Here is a 25,306-nt window from a genome sequence, read left to right on the forward strand (position 1 = left end):
CCACCTTCCAACATCAAGTTTTAATTATGTTCACAGTCTTGAAATTAAAAATTAAATAACTGTTCATTGGTTTTTGTTGCTTTTTGGGGTTGTTTTTTTTTAATAGGGCCCAGACTGGGCACGGGCATTGGGTTTGCCTGGCAAGGTTTGGGGGGAGGAAATGAGGGTTTATAGGGGTGGCTGCTGTGCTAAGCTGCCAGAAGCTTCCCCTTCATCTGATGGAATCAATGCCAACCAGCTCCAAGACAGACCCACCGCTGGTCAAGGCTGAGCCCATCAGTGATGGTGGTAGCACTTCTGGGATAATTTAAGCAGGGGGAAAAGTTACTGCACAGAAGCAACAGCAGCCTGGAGAGAGAAGCAGAACATGTGAGAGAAAGAGCCCTGCAGACACCCAAGTCAATGCAGAAGGAGGGGTAGGAGGTGCTCCAGGTGCCAGAGCAGATATTCTCCTGCAGCCCATGGAGATCATGGTGAGACAGGACATCCCCCTGCAGCCCGTGGAGGTCCACAGACATCCACCTACAGCCTGGGGAGGACCCCACACCAGAGCAGGAGGATGCCCAAAGGAGGCTGTGACTTCATGGGAAGCCCACGCTGGAGCAGGTTCCCAGCAGGACCTGTGGTCCTGTGGAGAGAGGACCCCATGCTGAGACACTGGCACAGGTTAACCAGAGAAGCTGTGGATGCCCCATCCCTGGAAGTGTTCAAGGTCAGGTTGGGCAGGCCCCTGTGGCAGGGGAGTGGAACTAGAGGATCTCTAAGGTCCCTTCCAAACAAATCATTCTGTGATTCTATGTTTTCTCCCACTTCAATCAGAAGCCTTGACTATTGGACTGTAATGTCAGAATGTGGATGACAGAATTCATCAGGAGACAGGAAAGGAAGATTCAGTTATGGAGTAACTGAGCAAACAAACTTAACCTTTCCAGCTTTCTAAATGCTGTCAGAGCATTTGCCAGTAGTGTATCCCAAATAACATGAATAGGCTCTCAAACTTGCCTCTAGCTAATGTTTTTCAGATTATGAGGTGTGCAGTAGATTAGAAAAGCTCTTTAAAATAGATTAACATGGAAACCCACATTTGGAGAGCATGAAGTCCACCAAATCTATGCATCCCATTTACTATTAGCTGGATCTCACCAGCACTTCACTGAAACTTCCTGAATCCCTCTCAAGTAAAAAAAATAAAATCCAACTTTCACACATGTCTCGGCACAGACAGTTGGGCTCCACAAAAATAGCCCTATGGCATCTAGGAGTTTGGCAAAAACTACCTTTTTGTTTGTTTTGAAAGATACTAGATAGAGAGGAAGGAACTTGCTCTCAGTGTTTCAAGTTAGAAAAAGTTGAAATGTTGAGTATTATAACTGCAACATTATGTCAGTTCAGATAAGAAGAAATACCAACAACACTTCCACAAAATTAACAGAAATGTTTATTTCAAAAATTTTATAAATATTCTGTGTATAACAGCTAATTTGAGAACATCGTCTTTAACTCACATTCAGATTTTACTGCTACAATAAACAGTTACTCTAACACAAGTTATTTGGTTTACATCAGAGGCTGAATGTACTCATCTAGAAGTTTAGATGCTCTCTCAGATATTGAATTAACTCAACACACTACTGTAAAACGATATTTCTGCTACTCATAAGTGCCAATTTAACAGAAGTGTATCTTAACATTTTATGAAAACAACATATTTACGAAATAAGAAAAATAAAAGCTGCATCTCAAAGCATGTGTGCTTGATGAACATACACATGCTTTTGCAGCAATTGGAATAATGTAGTCTTGCATGAAATGAAAGGGGAAGATGAAATGCTTTGTACTTTAACTTTAGAAACTGAAAACATTTGTCAAGGCTAAGTAGGAAAAGAATTTAAAAGGAAGTCAAAGGTATTCAGAAGAATGTAAATGGCTTTGTATTTTGTAAGGAAGAATGAAAACCTTTCACAGGAGGAGACTGTGATGATCTCTGATCCTGTCCAAATGCAAATGGAAAACTGAAGTCATCTTTTCCATCTCCAAACACATGAGAAGTTGATTCTGAGGGGAAGGGGAAGGCAAATGCCTCCTCACTTTCTGATTTCCCAAACAAGCTTCCTATAGGAATACACATTATATTTATTAGCAGATTGAATCTTACTGAAACAATACTGCATTCAGCATATGTTCCTTTAACAATATTGTACTCCGAGCATCCCACTGAGTATCACCCTACAGTTGTGTGTTTATTTCTGCACTAGAAATGGTTCTCCTTGGAGGGCATTATTAGAATCCACATAGAATTAAGTGTGAAGTACACTTTTGCAGATTCCTTCTTCTCTAGAGAACAATGCAATCAACCTCTGAAATACTTCGAGAAACAAAGCTACTGACTGAAAACCACGCAACTTTTATATTTAGCAACACAAAATTCATACCCTTTTCTCTACAACAGTTATATATGCATACAACCTTATATTCACCCACTTCAAAAAAAGTAGCTTTGAACTTGCAGCACCTCAAAAAAGAGAGCAGATTACAGTTCCCTTCAGAAAATAAGTTTTATCAAGAGTAAGGTTTGATCCTACTGATACCACAAAAAAGTGGTTTTTCATTTCAGTAAAGCCAGGGTTTCACCCAGAATGTGTAAGTGTGTGGGGTTCCCTTAGTATGAGTGGAACGTACTGTTCATTAAGTCTGATTCTCTTCTCTCTTACTTGTGCTATTTTTACATTGTGTACCTCCAACAGTTGAAACTATGCAAGTTCGTTTACTATCAAGATTTCTCTAATCAAATGGAAATTTTATTTGAGGGAGGAAAAATAACCAACATATGAACTCCTTCCAATACTAAGGTGGTAGTCTTAAGTTGTATTTACCAAGTACTGTAGCTTTTTACATTAAAAGAAGAGTTTTTTTAATCATCGAAAAAGCTTTGACATTTAAATATATCTTCTCCATTGCAGGTCTTCTCAGTTTGCTTCAAACACACCTAACACTATCCCTATTTCTTTCTTTCTCATACCTCTTTTGTTCATGACATCTCACACATTTGAAGCCAAACAGGCAGGGAAAGATTTAAGCTAGTCAAAACACAAACAAACACAGTAATCCACTGAACTATAGTATCACAACTGAACAGCCTTTTAGACAACCAAAGGTGCCCTACTAAGCAGGATGACAAGCTTGTCAGTCACATAAGCAGAAGACAGCTGCACATCCGAGTCTCACACTTACCAATATCTTTTTGTGGGGACAGAAGGTTCAAGTTTCCCACAGAATAACCTTCCTCTGTCTGAAATATAAACAGCCATTGTATTTAACAAACGAGAAAGACAAAAGATAAACTCTAATACTGATATGTAGCAAGTTCATTTGCCTTCCATGAGAAAGACACTGTCCCACTGAATGTTAGCAGCCTTCACAAAATCTGCATTTAAATGTATATATCCAACCCTAAAGTTTAAAGAGTTAGGTTTCATGATGTTTGCTTACATCTACAAACACACAGTCTCCATTCTTCTGGAAGTCATCAGATTGAGAACAGACCCATACCTGATCTGGCTTACTGCTGTTTTTTAAACCAAAAAGATTCAAAATTATTTAATTCTGTAACATTTTAGAAAACTTCTAAGCAACAACCTAATTAATGCCTAGTGAGTAGAACCTGATATTGCCAGAAAGAGTACTCATCCCTCTGGAGAAGAGTTCTTAAGATACATTTATAATAGATACTTAATTCCTTCAAAACTCCCACCTAACTTCAAAGAATCCTACATGACTGCTACAGGCTGGTAAATTCTTGGTTTCTGCCACTGAGCAGGCACAAAATAACATGGGTTCTTACAGCACGAGGTGGCTTAATACCTAACCTCATTCCTAAACAATTTACAAGCTGCTCACCAGGGTTTTCTCTCCTACCCAGAGCTGATGCTAGGAGACATCAACAACATGTATCTTGCCAAACACAACATAAAACAGTACTTTCATTCTTCCTTCCTCCAGCTTTTAGCTAGTAACCTCAAGACTGAGCACACCCACTGAAATAGGAGATACTTGGGTTCAAATCCCCTATTCGCATAATGAGTTTGAATCTACATTGCCAGCAGTGCTACCTAACAACCACACTATGCACTGACACACATCTATCCTGAATACCCTATAATCTATTAGCCCAGAATGGTAAAAATTACTCTAGAACACTGTAGTTAGGGAACCTGCAAAGAAAAAGACCTGTATTCTGCTGCCCGTTCCAATTCACTGCCTACTTATCTCCTCTATTTAAGTACGGCTAATCCAGATTTGCTCTTCAATACCCCTAATAGATTGTCCTTTCTTCCTTTTCTCAGTATCCTACATTTTGTGAAAAATGGGAGAATAAAATTTTAAGTGCCTGATTCCCCACTTCAGCAAGACAAAACCACACAGGATAGGCACGTGGGTCGTGAATTCTGCTAGGGTACCTGAAGTTTTGCATTGTAACACTAAACCAGAAGCATTTTGTGAATCTAGTCACCTGTATATTTGCACAAGATCCAATCTTGACAATATGGGAAAGATTCACACTTGATCAGAAGTCACCATAGGGGGGTCCCCAGGAAAGTAGATAAGCATTTTCAAAGGGTATCAAATGTAAAAATTAAGCAAGCTAGTAAAAAATTATTTGCTACAAAGATAACCAGTCTGAAAAATCTCATTAATTGTCAATGTTGTTTTCTTAGCAGATTTTGCTTTGTGAAAATTTAATATTCTCAAGTACTTATTTTTACCTCATCAGATGAATTTTCTGCCCCAAACACAGAAGAACCAAATAAATTAAAGCCAGGTGACTTCTGGGTAAAGTTCATGAGAGAAAAGAAGGCAGGAGATTTTGGTGTTCCTTCTTCAGAACCTAAATTGTGAATGCTGCAAAGAAAGAAAGAAAGAAACTACCTTAATAGTTTTTAAAAGTAGCATAGATGGCTTTTTTTAGTTTATTTTTTCTTTTTCTGCTTTGTCACTTTTTTAGATTCCCATAGCTTCCATTAATAATTGCTTCTTGCAACACAGAATGGGTAACAAAACTCTTTAAAGCAAAGTGAGGTGGTGTTCTTACCAATTCCCTACCCTTTTACCAAAAAAGCCTGTTTAAAGATAGAAGTTGGTGTAACAAATACTACTGCAGGAAAAGACAACGATTTTAACAAAGGAGCTACAAAGAACCTGTGTCTCTATATTTCTAAGCAGTGTCTCACTCTTTCTAAACAGCTTCAAGTGGCAATGGTATTGTCAGAAGAAAAACTAATAAATTACCTAGCATAACTCAGGGGAAAAAAAAATAGTATTTTCAGAAGAGCTTTCTAAAAAAGTCTTTCTATAGTATCTTTCAAAAACAGCAGAAATGCTTATGCAATAGATATCACTTTGCTCAAAATCAGAATAAAAGTTGAACTCATACAAGTCAAACGAAGGTAGTTTAGAGAACTGGGTTTTCTTCCCCTTTGAGTCAGGCGTTCCAACAAACTCAGGTGTTCCAGGTGCTCCTAAAAAATGTTGTGAACTTTCTTCTGCTGTGTCAGGATTATCTTCATTTGACTTAAAATTTGTGTTTATGTCCTATTAAAAAGAAATATACAATAATGTTTACAGCATCTAAAATTTCCCAAAATATCATTAGTCCATTTACCTGTAAATATATTTATTATATATTTTAGGGTTAGTTATTTTTATTCTCATGAAAAATAAAAGGATGTTAATAAAATGCTCACAATGACATATTCATCATACTTAAAACTGTAACCTGAATTTTTCTAATTTAAAATGGACTTTTTGTGAATGAAACTATATATGAAAATTTTCATCCAAAAAAATAAACTTGTGAACTGACTAAAAACACTGATTTTGAATAAAAGAACTATTTAACTCTAAAGTATGTCTTCACATATTGCTTAAAAGTCACACTGGAATCCTCTTGAGACTCCCTAGTGAAAAAAAGGAATACCACCATCAAAATATATTTCAGTTGACTGAGATATTTCCTCTTTCTCAGAAAACGTTAAATGAAAATATACACTTGGATTATGTGGAGCAATTTCCACCAGACTCAATATTGTTTTAAAGACACTCTTCTCCATCAGCTGCCTGCAGACATCAGCCCATAGTGAGCCAACCAGAAGATGAGTAGTATCTCAAACTTGATCTTGAGTACAGGTTTTGGCAGAGAGTTCATAGCTTTTATGGTGCTATATTGGATTTGTGTTGAAACCAGTGTGTATAATACAGCGATGTTTTAGTTATTGCTGCACAGTGCTCACACAATGTCAAAGCCTTTTCTGCTTCCCATGCTGCCCCACCAGTGATTAGGCTGGGGGTGCGAAAGAAATTGGGAGGGGACACAACTGGGACAGCTGACCCCAACTGACCAAAGGGATATTGCACACCAGAAGACGTTGTGCTCAGCACTAAAAGCTGCAGGGAAGAAGGAGAAAGTGGGGGATGCTTGGAGTTACAGCATCTCTCTTCCCATGTAACCATTACATGTGATGAAGCCCTACATTCCTGGAAATGGCTAAATAACCTCCTGTAGATGGGATGTAGTGAATGAATTCCTTATTTTGTTTTGCTAGCATGCACAGCTTTTGCTATACCAATTAGACTCTTATTTATCTCAACCCACAACATTTTGCACTTTTACCCTTCTGATTCTCTTCCCCACCTCACTGTGGGGGAAGTGAGCAAGTGGCTGTGTGGTGCTTAGCTGCTGGCCCGTGTTGAACCACATCTTGATATCACCTACATATGCAAGCTGTACAGACAACTGGCTTGAACAATATGGTGTGGCGAGCCTGATCTCACGTTCAGGCACAGCTTGTAAAAGCAGCTGCAATGGAGCCATACAGGCTCTGTAGCCAGCACAGAGCCTATTTACTATAGTTTTGTGGGAGAAATGAGTTTCAAATGCAAACATTTTTTAAAAAAAATCTTTCATCAGCTTGCACTGATAAAAAAAGGATGTGCACCCATTTATACAAAAACCACGATGTGCACAGGATAGTCATCCTAAATAGTCTGTTGTTAAGGTAGCACAAAACTCCACAGAACACTGACATGATCAAGAGCAATGATCGCTATATTAGTAATTAGAGGGCACTAATTGGCTTCTCACCTGCTGGGTGCTTTATAATGAGTCACCTTTTCTGAGACTTGCCTCTTGCCAATAGATTCAAATATGTCAAGATACTTTGACTGTTCTACATAAAATAATTACTTACTACGTAAGAAATGCTTTGCTTACTTGAGGTATATAAGAATAATCCTTTGGTTCATCTTCTGCTTCTTCATCACATTTGGCCTCTTGGTTTGCTATACAAAAATCAGCACTGCTTGTAATAATAATAACAGCAGCATTTTAAATGGATAAATAAAAATTATGTTCTGGGAAACAATCCTTCAGAAAGGTTCACTAACTTGGCATTGCTACTGGTAAGGAAGTGTTACAACTGTAGTTTTCATAATAAGCCACTTTATGGCTATGTCCATGACAGTTACCTCTTGTTCTGCCACTTACTACCACTGAAGCATGCTTAGGCTGCTTCATATGGTTTGGTATGTTCTTCAAACCTAGCTGTTGTTCCCTGAGAGTGCTATGGTTGTCTAATCCAGCTATTGCCCTCTGAGAGTGTTAAAACCAGACAATGGAAACCAGGTGGAAACAATATAAAAAGCACATCCACATGACACAGGTGAAGTGTATCTTAAAGAACTGGGCAAAAGCCAAGATAAGAAAAGAATGTTATCAGACTTTCTGCTCTAAGCTTCAGACCACGCAACATTTCAGGCACTGCGGGTTAAGATCCTGTGTTTCAGGACATATAATTAGGACCCCATTACTAAAATTAAAAAAAAAAAAAAGACTATAATTTTTGACATGTATCTAAATTGGCAGTATAATTAGAAAAAAAAAATATTTAAAATGAAGCTCAGTGCTTTGTGATTTCAGAAACTATAGGTGTATTTGTAACTACTCTGGTTCCCTGGTTTGTTCCTGTAAGCATTCTGTATGTATTTCTCAAGTTAATTTTAATCCTTAATAATCCTACATTACTGAGTTAATTATATCCTTTTTCTTTGCATTTTCTCATGCCTTCTGGGCAGATTTTCAGACTGGATTTCATCTTACCCAAGTAATTTGAGACTAGAGCATGGATTTACAAGAGATGCTGGAAATTTCCTTTCATTAGGAATGGTCAATGAAGAATGAATCCCACATTACTGAGCAGTTCAGTCTCTTGTTTAAATTAGGACACTGACTATCTGCTATACTCAAAGTTTGAACTAAATAAGCAAGGTGGAAGAGGAATAAAAATGGTGGCCCACTTAATACCAGAATGAAAATTTGGCCCTTAGATTTTTTTCTTTTATAATGATGTGCTCCAGCATACAGTAACAGTACATCTATCAAAAAAATGATACTTTACCTATTACTGCATTTTCACTCTCCAACTGTTGATTGGAAGTCATCTGCTTTGGAGGAATTACCAGCCTAAAACACAAAAATTAATGCTTGACTAAATATGGATTATATCCATAAACCTCAATCTCAAGAATGAAAACTACTTTATTAAAGAAAAGTTACCTGAATTGCATTTGGTTTTGTGAGCTTGCTATTGCTGGAACTTGGGCAATTTGTGGGTTATTAGTGCCTGCAGTGTCAGTAACCATCTAAAACATAGTAAAAAATTCAAATGAGGCAGCATATGAAATTGTTGCTTCAACAACATCACTCTGATTTCTCCTTAGACTATGGAAATCCCTTCTTTTAACCACAGTTTAGGAGTTAGTCAACATAAAAAACTTTTTGCCTATCTTTGCTTTACCTTCATTTTAACAGTATGATATGCAAAACCACTCCTGCAATTTTTATAAAGTCTCATTCACAGCACTGATAACTAGATGTGAATAATTAACTGTTCTGTTGCACAAATAATATTATGCAATTTACAAGCTTCATCCAGGTTTTGTACTACTGCAGCCAGGTTTCTCCTGCTTGACAACACAGAAAGGGCTGGAGCCAGGCCTGTCTCCACCTCTGCAGGCCAAAGTGAGTGTGCACATCAGTGAATGTGTCTCCTGTGTGAAGTAAAAAATTGCAAAAAAACCATGGAAATACCCCTGCCTTACAGATTTTCATCAGATCAGAAGCCCTAACTCTTATGTGAGGCATGTATTTGTGCCTTGAGGACAGAGTGGCACTAGGAATCTATGCCTCAGCATCAAATAATACATTATTTCACAGGGAGCTGCTAGTTCTGGTTTATTTTAATTTGTAAAATGTATCAAATTGAATTCAGTACAGGGTGGAGGACAAAAGGGCTGGTTATGCAGAAACCGTCTGCCACTCAACTCCTGTAGTTTACAGCACACCTTTTCTGAAGCATTGCAACACTCCTAATCTTTTTATCTTCCTCAGACTCCATCTTCTTTTCCTTGTTGCCATCACCCTTTCTGGAAGTTCCCTTAACCTTGACTTACTACTTCCCACTATTCTCTTAAGTGCAATTCTAGGTCCCAGATTCCCCATAGTCACCTCTGGATTACCCTGGCAACAGTCCTTCCATCATCCTCATCATGTCCAATTCTCTCAGCCAGTCACAAATCAGAATTGCTTGAAATTTCTTCTGGTCTTGTTCCACTCAGTCTAGCCATTGCCCTTCATGTTGTTTTATCTTAAGACAGCTGCTGCTTCTACCACAGGCTTCACTCTAAACTATTTATTGATTCATTCACTTCATCTTTCAGTTACCCTGAAAATCTTAACAAAATCACAAGTGGTTCTGTTGATTTTTCACTTGACTATTTTTATTGTTCATTAAAATTTGGTTTTAAATAGATCCAGTGAGATGTCCCTTGAAAAGAAAGGTTTTGGCATAGAAACTTCCCCAAGCTTCTCACAGCAAACACAGTTGCAAACTATTTATCTCCTATGGCCTTACCTTACTTTACTCCTTTTATACGACAACAATCCTATGACTGTTCTTGCACTTAACTGGATTTTATTAGTGGTTTTCATAACTGTGCCAGTTGTTCCTCCAACTTGTTTGCAGATTGGTTTACTGTGTTTGTATATTTAAGATACTAAGCTGCAATATGCTGCACGTGTTCAAGAAAGTACCGCAGGAACTACTTGTTTATGGGTGAGAAATGGAAAATGTCGTTGTGGACTCCTCAAGTGTATAAACAATGCTGCTCGTGGTTTTACTTCTCTTGGTCCAGACTTTTGTTTCTGTTTAAACCTCAGAACTGAGCTGTTAACTGTAGGCATTCCTGCATATAGCATCCTGCACATTTAGTCCTTTATGAAATCCTTCATTATGGAGTAGATGGCTGATGATTAATCATTAATAAAAGATTATGTTCCTCCTTTAGAATTCCAAAAATTTGCTACATACAACCAAGCGAATCTACAAAGGCTATTTTAAATTTTAAAAGCTATCATACAAAACTAATTGGATAGAGGGGTCACCTCAAGTTTGACATTAGAATGCTTATTATGACTACCAGTTGCACTTTGTAAGAACACACTTATTTTCAGAATGAAAAGACACAAAAGAAATATTTTTCATTACAATACCAGGTAATAGCAGATTACCAAGATTAGCATCGTGGTTACAGTGTTAATAAATTTAATGTACGATATAACAGCACTATAACAGATTATATAATCTCATGTTATTACCAGTGGGAGAGCAGCATACCTGTGATGAATTTTCTGCAAGGCTGGAGGAACTGCTAATGGCCACTGGAAGTCCCATAGGTTTTTCTTTTTCTTCTCTCCCTAAATTAACAAATATTACTTAGTATTGTCAATAGGATTAAGTTTCCAAAGCATGGTGTTGTTGGGAACAAAGCTTACACATTTTCCTGTTAACAGAGAGCCAAAAGAAAATTATCACAAAATATGAAAGTATCAATTTACTGCAAATAATTCTCAGTTAACATTTACTGTATTTATACAAACAGTGCTAAAGGCATGTTTCAGATTTTTCTGAGAGTATGCATCAGCCATACCTGTCATGTTACTTTACTCTTTGCATAGTAAAAGAGGAATCGGACACAGGATTTTCAGGACAGAAAGACTAGTAAGTACCCAACTTCCATTGAAAGCGTGGCTTCAGCTGTCACAATAGGAGCGTTCACTAGGTATATGTTATCATGGTTTCCATTCATTTATACAAAAATAATATCAAATCCCTCACAGAAAACATCATTAAACACACTGCACCTCTTTCTGTTCGCTGCATTGAGAATCTAATGCTCTGCACAGACTGCACTAGTTTCCGAGGAATGCATGCGACATGTAATGGTTTATACAGTTGATGTTTCTCATTCAGCAAAGATGGATGTTCCCTGTCTTCAAACATCCTAAATTAAATAAAACAAAAAAAACAAAAACAAAAAAAAAAGTTAATAGTTGCAAAAGAAAGGAAGTCATAAAATATAACTGCTTCAAATAAGTGGAGTTTTCAAGGGAGATGCATGCTGCCAGGGAGGTTCTACCTCTTGCAGCTCCAACAGTTGATAAAAAAATGAAGTTTTCTTTAAATACTATCAGAGAGAGAATATCACTGAAAGAAGAAGAAAAGTAGTAATAAACCAAACATTGCTGACTTAAATTTTGTTAGTATCAAAGAAAAGTACTAGTAGTTTGGGATTTTACACTTTGATCAAGTACTTCTTTATTGTAGATCTGAAATCACATTTTCGCATTTTAAACCAATTTTTCTCTCTCTGAGATTGTCTGGAATACACAAACTACGCACACACAAAAGAAAAAACTGCAGCAAGTGTTTTCACTTGTGGGGTAATTATCTGTGTGGGGTAAATAGCCTTTTGCAGTGTAGAAAAACAAAGGTTAGCAGAACAATGAGGAGTAAAGTGGCTATTTGGCACAGGAACATTGGCCATTTTTAAAAATAATGAGTTCTACTTTATTTTCTCTCTGGCATTCCTGCTTTGCGCCTCTGTGCTTCTAGCTACAACATCTAGTTTATAGCGGACTGAACAATACTATTCAGAACAAACAAAGAATTAAGTCTTTTTGTTCTTACTGAGATTTTCCATAAATAAAAATATGACAAAAGGTAGGATGCACTTTATAAGGTAGTGTGGAGTCAAATTAGCAACAGTACTATAAAAATACCAAACTAGAAACCCTGGTTAATATATATGGACCTACTAACATATTCAACTAATATACATGCACAACTGTGATCACATAAAACCATGAATACACCTCAGTCAAATAACTCTGATGAAAGAGACTATCTTCACCCGTAAAGTTACATATACACCTAGTGCTGTGCTTGACTGAGACCTAACAAACTATATAAACCATATACCACTAATACATCAATAAAAGTAAAACAAAACAGAAATAATGAAAACTTTTTAAAAAAAGTCTGTATTTCCTTCAGTTACAGTAATTACAGATATTACCTGTGTCAAGAATGAGTACTAGAGGAAATAAGATGTATATATGGCTGGTGTATCTTCAAATTCAGATGCAGAGAGGACAAAAACAGAGAGAAATGAAAACTGAGCTACACGCAGAATCCCACTAAAACTGCTTCATTGTCTTCAAAACAGCTTGTTTGGCCACTTTTCCACAATTTTCATTCAATACTGAATTGAACAAGGCTGCTGCTGCTGAGGCCATGAGTTAGACTGCCATAAACCACTTTTTTTACAGAACTCAGGATGCCAAATAGTGTTTATAAAAGTGCCCAGAGTCAGTTTCCATGTGCTTCTGTAGAGCCTAGCAGACAAGTCTCCCTGAAACAAAGCTTTCTTTTGCAATGCGTATCTATTCAGAAGAATCTATCAATGGCAGTTACAAACACAACTTAGAAGCTTTTAACATACGTATTTTTTTAGTAAAAAAACCTTCCAAAAAAGCCTGCAGTTAAACTTTATGCATACCCAATACACCTGCTTCCTTTTCCCCAAAAAAACACTACCAAAAAACCCCATGTGCATCTTCTCTGACATTGAAAGAAAAATCAAACTGCATACTGAAGCTCAAAATAGTCCAAACTGCAGTAACAAGACAGATAATTTGTCTTCTTTTGTTACTTCATTGTTAGTAGACATCTGAGTAGATAAGAAATCTTTATCTTGAAACATGCTGCAAAATAGATAACACCTTTTTTACCAGAGTGCAAAGAAAAAAACAAGATATTCCTAAATCAAAATAAAATCCCATTTCCCTAGCAGCAGGTTCTTCTTCATAGCATAACGAAGCCCAAAGATTTACATCTTCATATTCACTATAGGAATCAAGTGTATTTAATTATACATCTGAAGAATCACAGTTGTTCCTGTGGCATTTACCAGGACTCCCTACTGAAGCCATGATCAGTATTCTCATCAGGCGCATGCCAGCAAGTCCTTTGGGAAGCAGGACTTTTAATAACTAGCTGCCATAACTAGTAATTAATAACTGCCTATGAGGCTGTGGTCTGCACAGAGTTCATTCTTCACATATGTTTACATGTAGAGGCCCAGAAAGATCTTTGTAAGTATTTTTCCAAGATTATATTACAAAGTTTTTATTTTGATCAGTAAAAGCTAATCACTTGTAATGCAAAGATCCTAAAGGAAGTGCAATAATCCGACATGGAACACCCTTACAAGTTTTAGAAAAAATCTCTTACTTGGAATACAAGATACTTTAGTCATTCAGAGGTGGAATTAATACATAATCATATGGGGGAGAGGAGGAGAAAAAAATCCAACAAAATTATGAAATAATGGCATTAAAGGTCTCCCAAAATTTTTACAAAAGCAGAGAGAATGAGTGTGATATATATCAAAGCACAGTTCAAGATGTCAACCTTTATAATAAATATAATCTCTAATTGAGAAATCAAGACCCGGGCTTCAAAAAAGTTGACTCCTATGTGCTGATTGATGAGAACTCTCGACCTGGAGATTGTAATAATGATACTTAACTGGTGAATTATGAAAGCCCGCTAATCAGAGAAAACAACTGGTATGAGAAGAGGAATCTGCATTTTGCAGTCAACCTAATCAATGACTAGCTGGACAGCAATGATTCAAACTAAAATGCTCCAAGCCTTTTAAAAGATCAGTTACCACTACCATCCTCATGCCCAAAGGAGAACATCTACACCAGCAGCTATTAATTAACTTGCAAGTTGGTTTCTTGTCTTGCAGCCCTCTAAAGCATTTCATGGGTATTCATTTGTACATTGCTCTGCTCAGTGCTTTCATTGCTCTGCTTTGTTCTTTCCTTTGATACTGCTGGTTTCTCTTCACGCTAGTCTGCATCAGTTAATGGAGATTCACAGGACAACTCTTTTTTTCTTCTTCTTTTGTGGCAGAAGATGAAGATATCTCCTTTTCCTTCAGAAAGCTCTCTCTGCTCAGTAGTAACTCTGTAGTGACTGCAGAGCAGCTCACAAGAGACTAGTGCCTTTGGTACCCATATTCTGCTGTTATAATTTCGTACATTGCCTTGAGTCTGCAAATGTTTTAATTCATATGACTCATTATCTTAGCATATTTTCTGTTTGTGGTTTTTTTCACAGTGTTTATAATCACAGATTCATAGTACACCTATTTTTAACACCAGTAGCTACTTTATCAGACACTTCTGTGCTTTCTAGGGAAGACTTCTTTTTAGAATACACTAACGCCAAATAGCGATTTTAATAAAAATTTTAACGTAATTTTCTACAAGCCTTGATGTTGTGGATATCTTTGACATAAATAAGCTTTAAAATTTACCCTAGGAAAAAACATACTAATTAATAATCAGGTTAGGTCTAATACCATATGCTACATCACATAAATGCAAATGTGGAGGTTAAAAGGCAATGTGAGTTAGGATAGTGTAAAATGTTTACATCATCTTCTAACCATAATTCAATCCATGGAATTACTGCTTCAGTAAGAGCATCAGAAAGATCTACTTGTATGCAATCAAGACACAACTTCAGGTGAAGGTACAAGCATTGTGAAGGCTCCATGACACGGAGTTAAATGTACAATGGCAGGTCTAGCAATACCTGAATTCCTTTGAATGAGGAACCCTACGAATTCCTTTGCATGAGGAGCGTGACTGAGCATTTCTTATGCCTCCATGTGCAGAGCATAGCTCTCTGCCTCTTATAATAAGTTTAATTGGTATTTTGCTTTCTGCAGACTCAACATAAGTGAGTTTCTTTGAAAATTCAGAGTGCTTCCCATCTCTTTTTTTACCTAGTCTTAAAACCATGTGGATTTCTTGCTTCCCTATATTTCTGCGGTCTTGCCCATTACAAAAAGCATATGTAAGAAGATAGAACAAGTGTAAAGATTTAAAACACCAAAAAAAAAAAAAAAATCGTAATAATTCATAGGTCTATAATCAGATATTAGACCTAAAATGCCACTGTGGAAAGGATCTTAGGAATTATTAAAATTACACATTTCTTTGGATATGCACCACTAAATCTCTTTTTAAAGCCCTAAAAAGCTTCTTTTTCAAGCACACCAAAATGTAAAATCACTTGGACAAAGTCCAAGTTTTCAGTTTAAAAAGGATTTTGGTCTAAAAGCATCATCTCTAACCATGATGTTTCAACATTCACAAGGACTACAGGTAAGTGCAAGATAGTTCTGAGGGTGATCTTCAGTCATTGTAATGGAGCTCAAACTAAAGTGAGTCCCAGCTGTAAATGGCTACTGAGTAATTTACTACACCATTAATCTTGTCTATGAAACTTTCACTCATGCTTGTTTTTTAAACAAAAACCAAGTTCTTTTAGTTCTTTTAAGAACTAAATAAAGAGTTACATTTCTTAAGTAGTTCAGAGCTGAAGACAAATGGGCGGAGAAGAGATTCAGAGCAGCCCTGCAGAGAAGGACTTGGGGGTGTTGGTTGATGAGAAGCTTAACATGAGCCGGCAGTGTGCGCTCACAGCCCAGAAAGCCAACCGTATCCTGGGCTGCATCAAAAGAAGCGTGACCAGCAGGTCGAAGGAGGTGATCCTGCCCCTCTACTCTGCTCTCATGAGACCTCACTTGGAGAACTGCGTACAGTTCTAGTGTCCTCAACATAAAAAGGACATGGAGCTGTTGGAGCAAGCCCAGAGGAGGGCCACAAGGATGATAAGAGGGCTGGAGCACCTCCCGTATGAAGACAGGCTGAGAAAGTTGGGGCTGTTCAGCCTGGAGAAGAGAAGGCTGCGTGGAGACCTCATTGCAGCCTTCCAGTATCTGAAGGGGGTCTATAAGGATGCTGGGGAGGGACTCTTCCTTAGGGACTGTAGTGATAGGACAAGGGTAACGGGTTTAAACTTAAACGGGGAAGTTCAGGTTAGATATAAGGAAGAAGTTCTTTACTGTGAGGGTGGTGAAGCACTGGAATGGGTTGCCCAAGGAAGCTGTGAATGCTCCATCCCCAGCAGTGTTCAAGACCAGGCTGGATGGAGTCTCGGGTGACATGGTTTAGTTCAAGGTGCCTCTGCCCATGGTAGGGGGGTTGGAACTAGATGATCTTAAGGCCCTTTCCAACCCTAACTATTCTATGATTCTATGATATGTGGAAGCCTGAGTTTTTTCCCCAAATATGCATTTATTAATGTGTTTTATCTCTGATTGCACAGTCACTGTAGTTGTATTCAAAACCTGCAAAACTATTCGCATAGATCTATCAGCAGTAGCTTTGAGGAGCAAAGGTTTATACAAAATACTTTTGAATGTTTCCAGATACATTCAGCTTCCAAGACTTCAAATTCATCACCATCTTAACCCCAAAATATAAAAAACTTGTAAAATTACATAATAAAATCACATGGCCAGGGTTAGAGAAGCTTGCCAGTCATGATTTAGCAACAGTTTTGCATTTTGTGGCAGTCTTTGTGCAAATGCTGAGATAGTACTCTGCAGGTAAGCAAGAGAAAAAAATAATTTGTAAATGTACCTTTCTTTAAGCTTCTCTGGCTTCTCTAGACTTTTCTGATTTTTTCCTTCAACCATTTTGGAATTATTTTGATCTTCTGTAGCCTTTACAAATGTCTTAAAAGATAAAGAACAAATAACATAAAAACAAAAATAAAAAAATCATGAAGTTACAGCTACATTCTGCAAATGTTTTCTAAACTGGATGAGTCAGTGCACAGCAGTAGAGATTTTGTAGCCAAGATGGTCTGAGGAAATTAGCAGCTCAACGTTAAAGAGAGGCAATATTTTTTGTTGGAACAACTGGAATAAACACAGGAGTTTTTGAGCACAGTCTCTACATACCTATTCGGACCAAGGAGCTCCTTACATGGTCTCCTTCTTAGTTAGAAACAAATTAACCACATCTCTTCTTACTGTATGCTTATACAGCACATACCACATTAGGAACTTTAGTCTATAACTATGAGTGTCAAAAAGTATCACAAAATATAAATAGAAAACAACTCCTGTGCATGATATGCTTCTATCATCACAAGGCTGGCTGAAATGAACACGGCTGACACAGCAGTCAATGGAGTCCTTGATCACCTGGTCCAGAGAGGTGAAAAGGTCCATATACAATAGTGTAAAACTTACCAAACTCTTTAAAAGATTGGCCTACTGGGCTACTGAGGCTTAGGAAAGACCTTCACCTCCTAGCAGAGGAATGGGTCAAAATGCTGTCCTGACAAAGTCTTTTTTTTGGAACACCATCCCTTTGGAATCAGTGCTTCTCCTAGTCAGTGGAACTGTATTGATCCCCTGTCTAAAATCAGCCAGTTTTACCTTGGGGTATTTTTTACCCATACATTTATTTGGGGGAAAAGGGGGAAGAAATTTACACATTCCTTACTGTAAAGCCTATTTAGTTAAACGCATTCCTATTAACACCACCTTAAAAACCACTAGGACCTGTGAAAGCTTGAGTGCTGGGGCTCACTAAGGATTGGCACTAATGTATTTTGAAGTGTGTTCTCTGGCCCTCGAGCTAGCACGAAAGTCACCATGACACACTGCCTTGACAGAAATTATGGTGTAAACTGAGGTCAATAGAAAACAAGCTTGAAGAGCCTATACTTTCATTGACTGCTCTTGTTTAAGAAAACGTGTGACACTACAGAAACATAATGACTAAGACTGGAATCATCCTGTTGGTATGCGTGCTTGAAAATACACTACTTCTTTTATGTTTCAGAAAATAGAACTGTAATATATATAACTACATGTATAACACGTGTTTATACAAAATAAAATTAAAATGCACTTACCTTTTTTAAATAATTGATCTTCCTTTCTAATTCCTCAGCTTCTTTTTGTAGTTCAATGGATTCTTGTGTAGCAACTGCAGCAAGCTTTAACATTTCCTGTGTCTTTCGCCTCGAAGAAGCACTTCCATGTTACGGAATATAAACTGCCACATTACTTTTTTCAAGCAAGCAATACTATCAGATCCCTGACCCCTCTGTGCCATAAGCACGAATGCTGGAGGTGCAGAAAGCTCTGACAAATCTACAAATCTAATGTCAATTAGGCTTCTCCTCCTTAACAAAGCATTTTGACAGATATGTCATTAAATGAAATCTTATTTTCTTTCCTCAAAATGATCCCATAAACTTACACTGAAGAGTATTATTTCGCCTTCCGTTTTCTCACAGAGAAATGCTAATGCGGCCACTCTAAACATAAATATATAAATAATTACTTTACTTCCCAATAAGAAAGTGTGAAATGTAAACATAAACTTTCTTCCCTGCAAATTGCATAAACACTATAAATCAAGGATACATCTGTAAAGCCCAGTCATTTACGGATTTAAAAGGAACAGGCTCTGCAGAAATAAAATTTCATTTCGGATCATTAATATACTGATCTAATTTTCTTTACAGATACAAGAAATTAATAGATCAGGAGCACTTAATATACATAACAGAAATAGCAGTCTACAGAGACTAATGCCATTAAAAACAGCACTAAAAAAATAAAACCATAAAAAATAAATTTAAAATGTTGAGAGGCTAGTTCTAAAGTAATTTTAGGACTTGTTTACCCCAAGAAGCTCAATGGCAAACCTCTCCCCGCCACATTCATGGCTTGGAGGAACGAATATTAGTATGCATACTCTAAATTCTTGTTCAAAGTCTCAGTTTGCTACAGATTTTTTTTTTCCTAAAAATGGTGTAACAAAAGCAAAGTCTTTTTATTAACTGTGGAAAATTCATCAGAGGATTTCTGTACAGCACTTTTAATATGCAGTGCACTACCAATAAGCTCTACTGTAAAAGCATTGATAATAGTAGTACCCAGAACATCCAAGCAAGTGTCTTCTTTTAATTTATATTTCGCAGACTGTTTCAAGACTCTGTTTTGGATTTCTTCAAGTTCTTTCTTTTTTTGGTAATACTTCTGTGCAAGAGCAGTTTCTGCATATTTTTGACGCTGTTGCTTTAAAATCTCTTTATACTGGGTTATGTAATCCTCATACATTTTCCTATGAAAATACATGTCATTTAATTATTTTCTTTTTCACATGAAGACATTGTAAGGAAACAAAAAAAAAATTATTTATGGCATCAGCTCAACCAGGCTTGCTCCTGTCCTGGAAAAAAGTTGGATTATGTTTAATAAACCATTATTTGGCTCTATTTTTTCTCTCCCAGCTTTTTTCCAAGGAAGACTGTACTGTATGTAACAAAGTATACACTCATGATGTAGAAAACAGTCAAACCTCATTGTTCTGAAAGGAATGTAGACCATACCATATTCAAAGGCAGCCTGGCAGATGAAAATGTTTTTTCCCTCTGTAATTACCATGAAACTCACTGCAAGCCAAGTTCTCTGTTTGTATATATTGGCACAACTCCACTGGTTTCGGTGAAGCTACATCAAACTTACAGTAAAAGAATTTGGCCTAGCATCCGTATTTAGAGCAGCCTGAAGCATCACTGGACTAAGAGCTGCCCCCAAGGAGATGCTGAGTAATCTGTGTGTGATGCAGGGAAGCCTTAAACACACACGTAAGTCACACTAAAACAATAGGACAATTCATGCTTAAGGTTAAGCAAATACTTCAATGTTTAATTGGCAAAGAACCAGAATGCTCAGCTTCTTGTAGGACTGCCCTCTAAAATCCTGTTACACTAATATAATTTCACTGACATCATGTGAGTACATAGCTGCAAATTACAGAAGTGGGTAGCACCAACTGATGTTCATGACAGTTTTTAAAACTTTAAATGGGCTGTTGAAATAATTGTACTATAAAAACAAATGCTGTAACAAGTAATAGGATGTAACTCATGAAGATGAATACTGATCAATATTATGTTTCGAAAGAAAAGTGCTGTTGCATAGAACAGCCACTTTCTTGGGTTAAATTAATGACAGTGACTACACTGGAAAAGACTTCCCCCCCAGGTTTTCTCACTCAGGTGAGGAATTTACAGGATAGATTGCTAATGGCAGATAATATTCAGCTATCACATTGGGATGAGTCTCTTATTACGCCAATAATGCTGCTAGGTGTAACTTCTACTACAGGTAATTTCAAGTAAAAAAAAGTATCTTTGCAATTGAAAGCAAAAGCTTAATAACTGCTTAAAATGAAATCAAAAGATGATGAGTTTTAGAATGTTGGTATTCTGTGCTCCTTATTCTTGAAAAAATAAATAAATTTAGGCATCTGCAAAATATATAGTAAGACTTTGATGGTGAGCATTTATGCAGATGGCACATGTTTATAAGATATCACAGATACAGACATCCAGCATGCATCATTCACACAGACTACTCATTCAACTGAGAAAGAAATATTACACAAAGTTACTTGATACTAGAATATACCAATATAAAATCACAGAGGTGAAATTCTCAGAGTTTCATCCTCTAGAAAAAAAGTTATGTGAACAATAGAGAGGCAAATTTTAAAATATGAAGTTATTAGTACACCTGTATGTTAGCCAGGACTTCCTTTATCAATAGCAACTAAAGCCAGAGACCCACCTGTTTACCTCCACCATGAATAAAGCCTACATTAAGGAACAGCTCTCGCTGCTTGTGAAACATACGATATTGCTCTTGAAAGAACCCATTTTACCTCAAACTGCTACTAATCATATAAATGCAGCATGCCTGAAAGGTAGACACTCCTGGCTGCCCGCTGGCAACGGAAGACAAAAAAAATTGTGTCCAAATTCAATTGTAGAAGCTTTTACTCTTATAAAAAGAAAACAAAAATCACAGGAAAAAATAGTAAGATCTTAATTTTCACATAAAGCTACACTCCAGGCACTAGTTGCTGTTAAACTGACTGAGTTCAATACACTTGCTTAGGGGAAAGAAGTTGTAGATCAACACTATGAAACCAAGGAATTGACACTTCCCAAACTCATGTAGAAAATTACCTTAATCTGTTTGTTTTTCTACACAGATGGTCTTGGGAATCTAAGTTTACTGATTTACTGAATATTTGTGTATAGTGTACAAAATTTCCCAGTTACGAAAGATGGAAACATTCATTTCTATTTAATTTCATAGATTCTACAAACAATAACTGAGCAACAAATAAACTTGCTAATACACAATTAAGAAAGCATTACAAATATTTTTTTTAATATAAATAAGCAAAATAATTTGTTGTAGCAGTTATGCTTCAAGCTTCTGAAACTAATCCTCAGACTTCATAGTATTTTCCACATATTGATATTTATGGCCATATATAGTACACTACAGTATAGTACAGTATGGTACAGTATAGTATCATATTGTATAGTATAATATGGTATGTCTTGAGAAAATATCAACATTTTTAATATTTTCCTAGCTAATTCACATCCTCCAGTTCTCACAGTTAAACAAAGGCTATTTAGAATTCAGCCCTGTTCACATTAAAGTCATTAGAAAAAGTCTTAATCTAATGACAATGGGAAAAGGTCAGCACCCACAAAACCCCTGAACATTATGTGGATAGTGATTCATTCCTCTTTCCTTTCTTGTATCACTTATTTTCAGGATGAATTTCCAGTTCACAAAAGCATTCTTATGTGTTCTTGAAACCAATAATAATGAAAAAAAAAAGTGCCTAATTAAATGCAAGCTGATCTGCTCATCTTTTTAAAACATCTTCCCATTTAACGCAGTCTGTCCGTAGGACCTCGAATGCCAGGCTAAAAAGCATATTCAGTGCATAAAGTTCTAAATGTACTTATTTTTCTTCCCAATTTAAATGATATTCAGAATTTGCTGAATGCACATCTTGCTGATTTGGATATATCATCAACTGCTTCGGTACAGAGCAACTATATTTGAGAGACCACTTCTGTAAACTACATGAATTAAATTTGCTTTATGATTTACAGTCATGATGTCTTATAATTAAACTCAGGAAAACAGATCAAACACTTTCCTGTTGGAGTTGAAATTAGTTATTGTCGTGGTTTGAGCCCAGCCGGTAACTCAGAACCACACAGCTGCTCGCTCACTCCTCCCCCCCCCTTTCTTCCTCCCCCCGCTCCCGGAGGGATGGGGAGGAGAATGGGAAGAATGCAACTCCCACGGGTTGAGATAAGAGCAGTCCCGCAACTAAGGTATAACACAAAACCACTACTGCTACCACCAATGATAATAACGATTAGTGAAATAACAAGGGGAGAGGATACAATTGCTCACCACCCGCCGACCGATACCCAGCCCGACCCGAGCAGTGATCTGGGCCTTCCGGGTAACTCCCCCCGGTTTATATACTGGGCATGACGTGCTGTGGTATGGAATACCCCTTTGGCTAGTTTGGGTCAGGTGTCCTGTCTCTGCTTCCTCCCGGCTTCCCCTCCTCCCTGGCAAAGCATGAGACTGAGAAAGTCCTTGGTTGGAATAAACATTACTTAGCAACAACTAAAAACATCGGTGTTATCAGCGTTGTTCCCAGGCTGAAAGTTAAAAAACACAGCACTGCACCAGCTACTAAGAAGGAGAAAAATGACTGCTATAGCTGAACCCAGGACAGTTATCTAAAGAAGCAATTTAAAAGTAATGCTTCTTTGGGTTGTCAGCTCAAATTAGTGAAAGCCAAAATGGTTTATTCATATACTCATAGAAAGCCAATTCAGCCTTCTTTTTCACCAAATATAGAGCTCTGAACAGGAAGATGACAGATAAATGAGTTAATTAAAGGCTATCATGCTATTTCTGCTGTCTTGGACAACTGACAAAAAGAACACTTCTAAAAGAATCAAAGCCAACTTTTTAAATGACCTAAAGTTACACCTCTCAATTGGTATTTAGATATCTAGGTGGGTATGCCATATTTTTTCACCGTAGGGCTAAACAACCTCTGCCCCTTCACAAGCATATCAGTGAAGGTGAGCAACCTCCGTAAAATGAAGATGAATTTTAACCTGAGTGTTAAATAGAACTTCAGCGGCTTAACTTGGCACAACACATTTTGAACATTGCAGTGAAAGTCTTTAGGGACCGTTCTTTAATCCATTGAATGTAGGCAGCTGCACTGCACACCTAATCATTTCTTTAAAATGCAGAATCTAATTAATGAAGATGAAACACCTGAAGTGCCAATGCCACTTACCGAACAGATTTGAACCTGCAACTAATACTGACTAGAATCTCACCCACAACTGGTCTTAAAATGGTTTTAGACCTGGCTTTCCTGAGCCACTCTCCTAGTTTTTTGAACCTATTATTGAATTTGCATGCTTTGTGGTTATTTTGAAGAATATACACAAACATACAAATAATACAAGTATATTCTAATAATCACATGCAATTCATATTCACAAAGAAAAGCGTAAAATTATCTGGATGCTTCTAATTGTTATCTTACTTAGTCTATATATGAATTGAAAGGCTTAGGTTCAGCTAAATGATGTTTCTGAAAAAAAACATAAACCCTGTGTATTTTAAAAAAGTCTTCCCAAACCTGAATACCTGAAACTACTGAAATCACAGTATACATGAAGATATGCCATAATAATGGCAAAAAAAAAAAAAAAATCATTCATAGATAAAACTTATGTATGCTCTTGTAAATATGCTCTGATATTTCACATTTCTGCCAAAGCTGAAACATTCATTGCCTTTATTTCTTGGGCTTTTCTTGAGACTGTAGGCAATTGAACAATGTTCTGAAAAAATATAATAGACATTTGGGAAGCAATTGAATTTGAAGAACCCATATTTTGAACCCATATTTTATCCTATTCCATTGGGAACTACAATATATCATATGACCTTACAATAATGTAAACCACAAATTCCTTTAACTACTTAGTCACTTCTATTATCCTGAAAAGTTTACAACAACTTTTTGATGCAGACTGTGCTATCTTTGTTGATCAGTCTGGACTGGTTAATAAGTACTACGGATAGAAACCTCATCTCATATGATCATAGATACCTCTCATTTTCTGTAGCTTCTTGTAAAGCTTCAAGTTCACTTTTCAAATATTCTTCATGCTGGGTAAGAATTGCATAGGTGGGCTTCCAGCTGTGAAAAAAGTAAAAAAGAAAGCATGGTAGTGGTCTTTCCCAACAAAAAGCCATTCAGAAATGAAGACACCAGGTTACTTCATCTAGTGTACGAGAACGAATAATTTACTTAATGTTTTGAAAGCCAAACATAAACAGGTTTAGTTAGAAAGTTTTTACATTCACACATTTATTTTCTTAAGATTTTCAAGCTGCAAATTCAAGAATATATACGTACAGGATGAACAAAGATTATAAAGCACTTTTTAAGGAACAAATAGAGTGAGCTTCACAAACTTCTGGAGCCTAATGCTAAGCAACTAGGCATCCACATCCACACACTAGGTACTCAGAACAGCACCATCAGTAAATCCTTTAGATATGTTGATCTTATTGGAGATGCACACAGCTTTGTTCTCATCAATACCACCAGCACCTATCTCATACCTAAATGCAAGCAGCAGTCACAAACTCAGAATTTTCTCCATTTGCTAGTCCTACTCAGAAAGCAGCCAGAAAGAGATGCTGTCTTTCAGTACAATAGCTCACACACTGGGAGCATTGATGTGGCAGTTTGGAGCCACAGGTGCACATACTACCTCCTACTGACCAGATCTGAACTCAAATTCTGCCCCTACAGGAAAACACTCCAGCTAATAGTTAATGATAAATTAATGGCAGATGAGAACTGCACTTCAGTTGCTATAAAGTAACGTTCTTTTCATAGAATCATAGAATCATAGAATTGTAAGGGTTGGAAAGGACCTTAAGATCATCTAGTTCCAACCCCCCTGCCATGGGCAGGGACACCTTGCCCTAAACCATGTGGCTCAAGGCTCTGTCCAGCCTG

General features: G+C 37.1%; 1 protein-coding gene across 1 annotated transcript in view; it reads right to left on the reverse strand.

Annotated features, from left to right (window-relative positions):
- Positions 1-1,680: 1,680 nt before the first annotated feature.
- Positions 1,681-25,306, reverse strand: part of C4H14orf39 (chromosome 4 C14orf39 homolog) — a 34,613-nt gene continuing 10,987 nt past the window's right edge. The window contains exons 4-17 of the mRNA XM_030484127.1: positions 24,386-24,475; positions 19,281-19,468; positions 18,766-18,808; positions 18,243-18,369; positions 16,961-17,055; positions 11,255-11,394; positions 10,728-10,807; positions 8,609-8,694; positions 8,451-8,515; positions 7,268-7,335; positions 5,432-5,589; positions 4,764-4,899; positions 3,232-3,289; positions 1,681-2,112 (exon numbers count right to left, since the gene is read on the reverse strand). Coding sequence (XP_030339987.1) covers positions 1,910-2,112; positions 3,232-3,289; positions 4,764-4,899; positions 5,432-5,589; positions 7,268-7,335; positions 8,451-8,515; positions 8,609-8,694; positions 10,728-10,807; positions 11,255-11,394; positions 16,961-17,055; positions 18,243-18,369; positions 18,766-18,808; positions 19,281-19,468; positions 24,386-24,475 — 1,537 coding nt within the window. The 3' untranslated portion in view covers positions 1,681-1,909. The remainder of the gene's footprint in view (positions 2,113-3,231; positions 3,290-4,763; positions 4,900-5,431; positions 5,590-7,267; positions 7,336-8,450; positions 8,516-8,608; positions 8,695-10,727; positions 10,808-11,254; positions 11,395-16,960; positions 17,056-18,242; positions 18,370-18,765; positions 18,809-19,280; positions 19,469-24,385; positions 24,476-25,306) is intronic.

This window comes from Strigops habroptila, chromosome 4 (assembly GCF_004027225.2).
Source record: "Strigops habroptila isolate Jane chromosome 4, bStrHab1.2.pri, whole genome shotgun sequence".
Classification (NCBI taxonomy): domain Eukaryota; kingdom Metazoa; phylum Chordata; class Aves; order Psittaciformes; family Psittacidae; genus Strigops; species Strigops habroptila.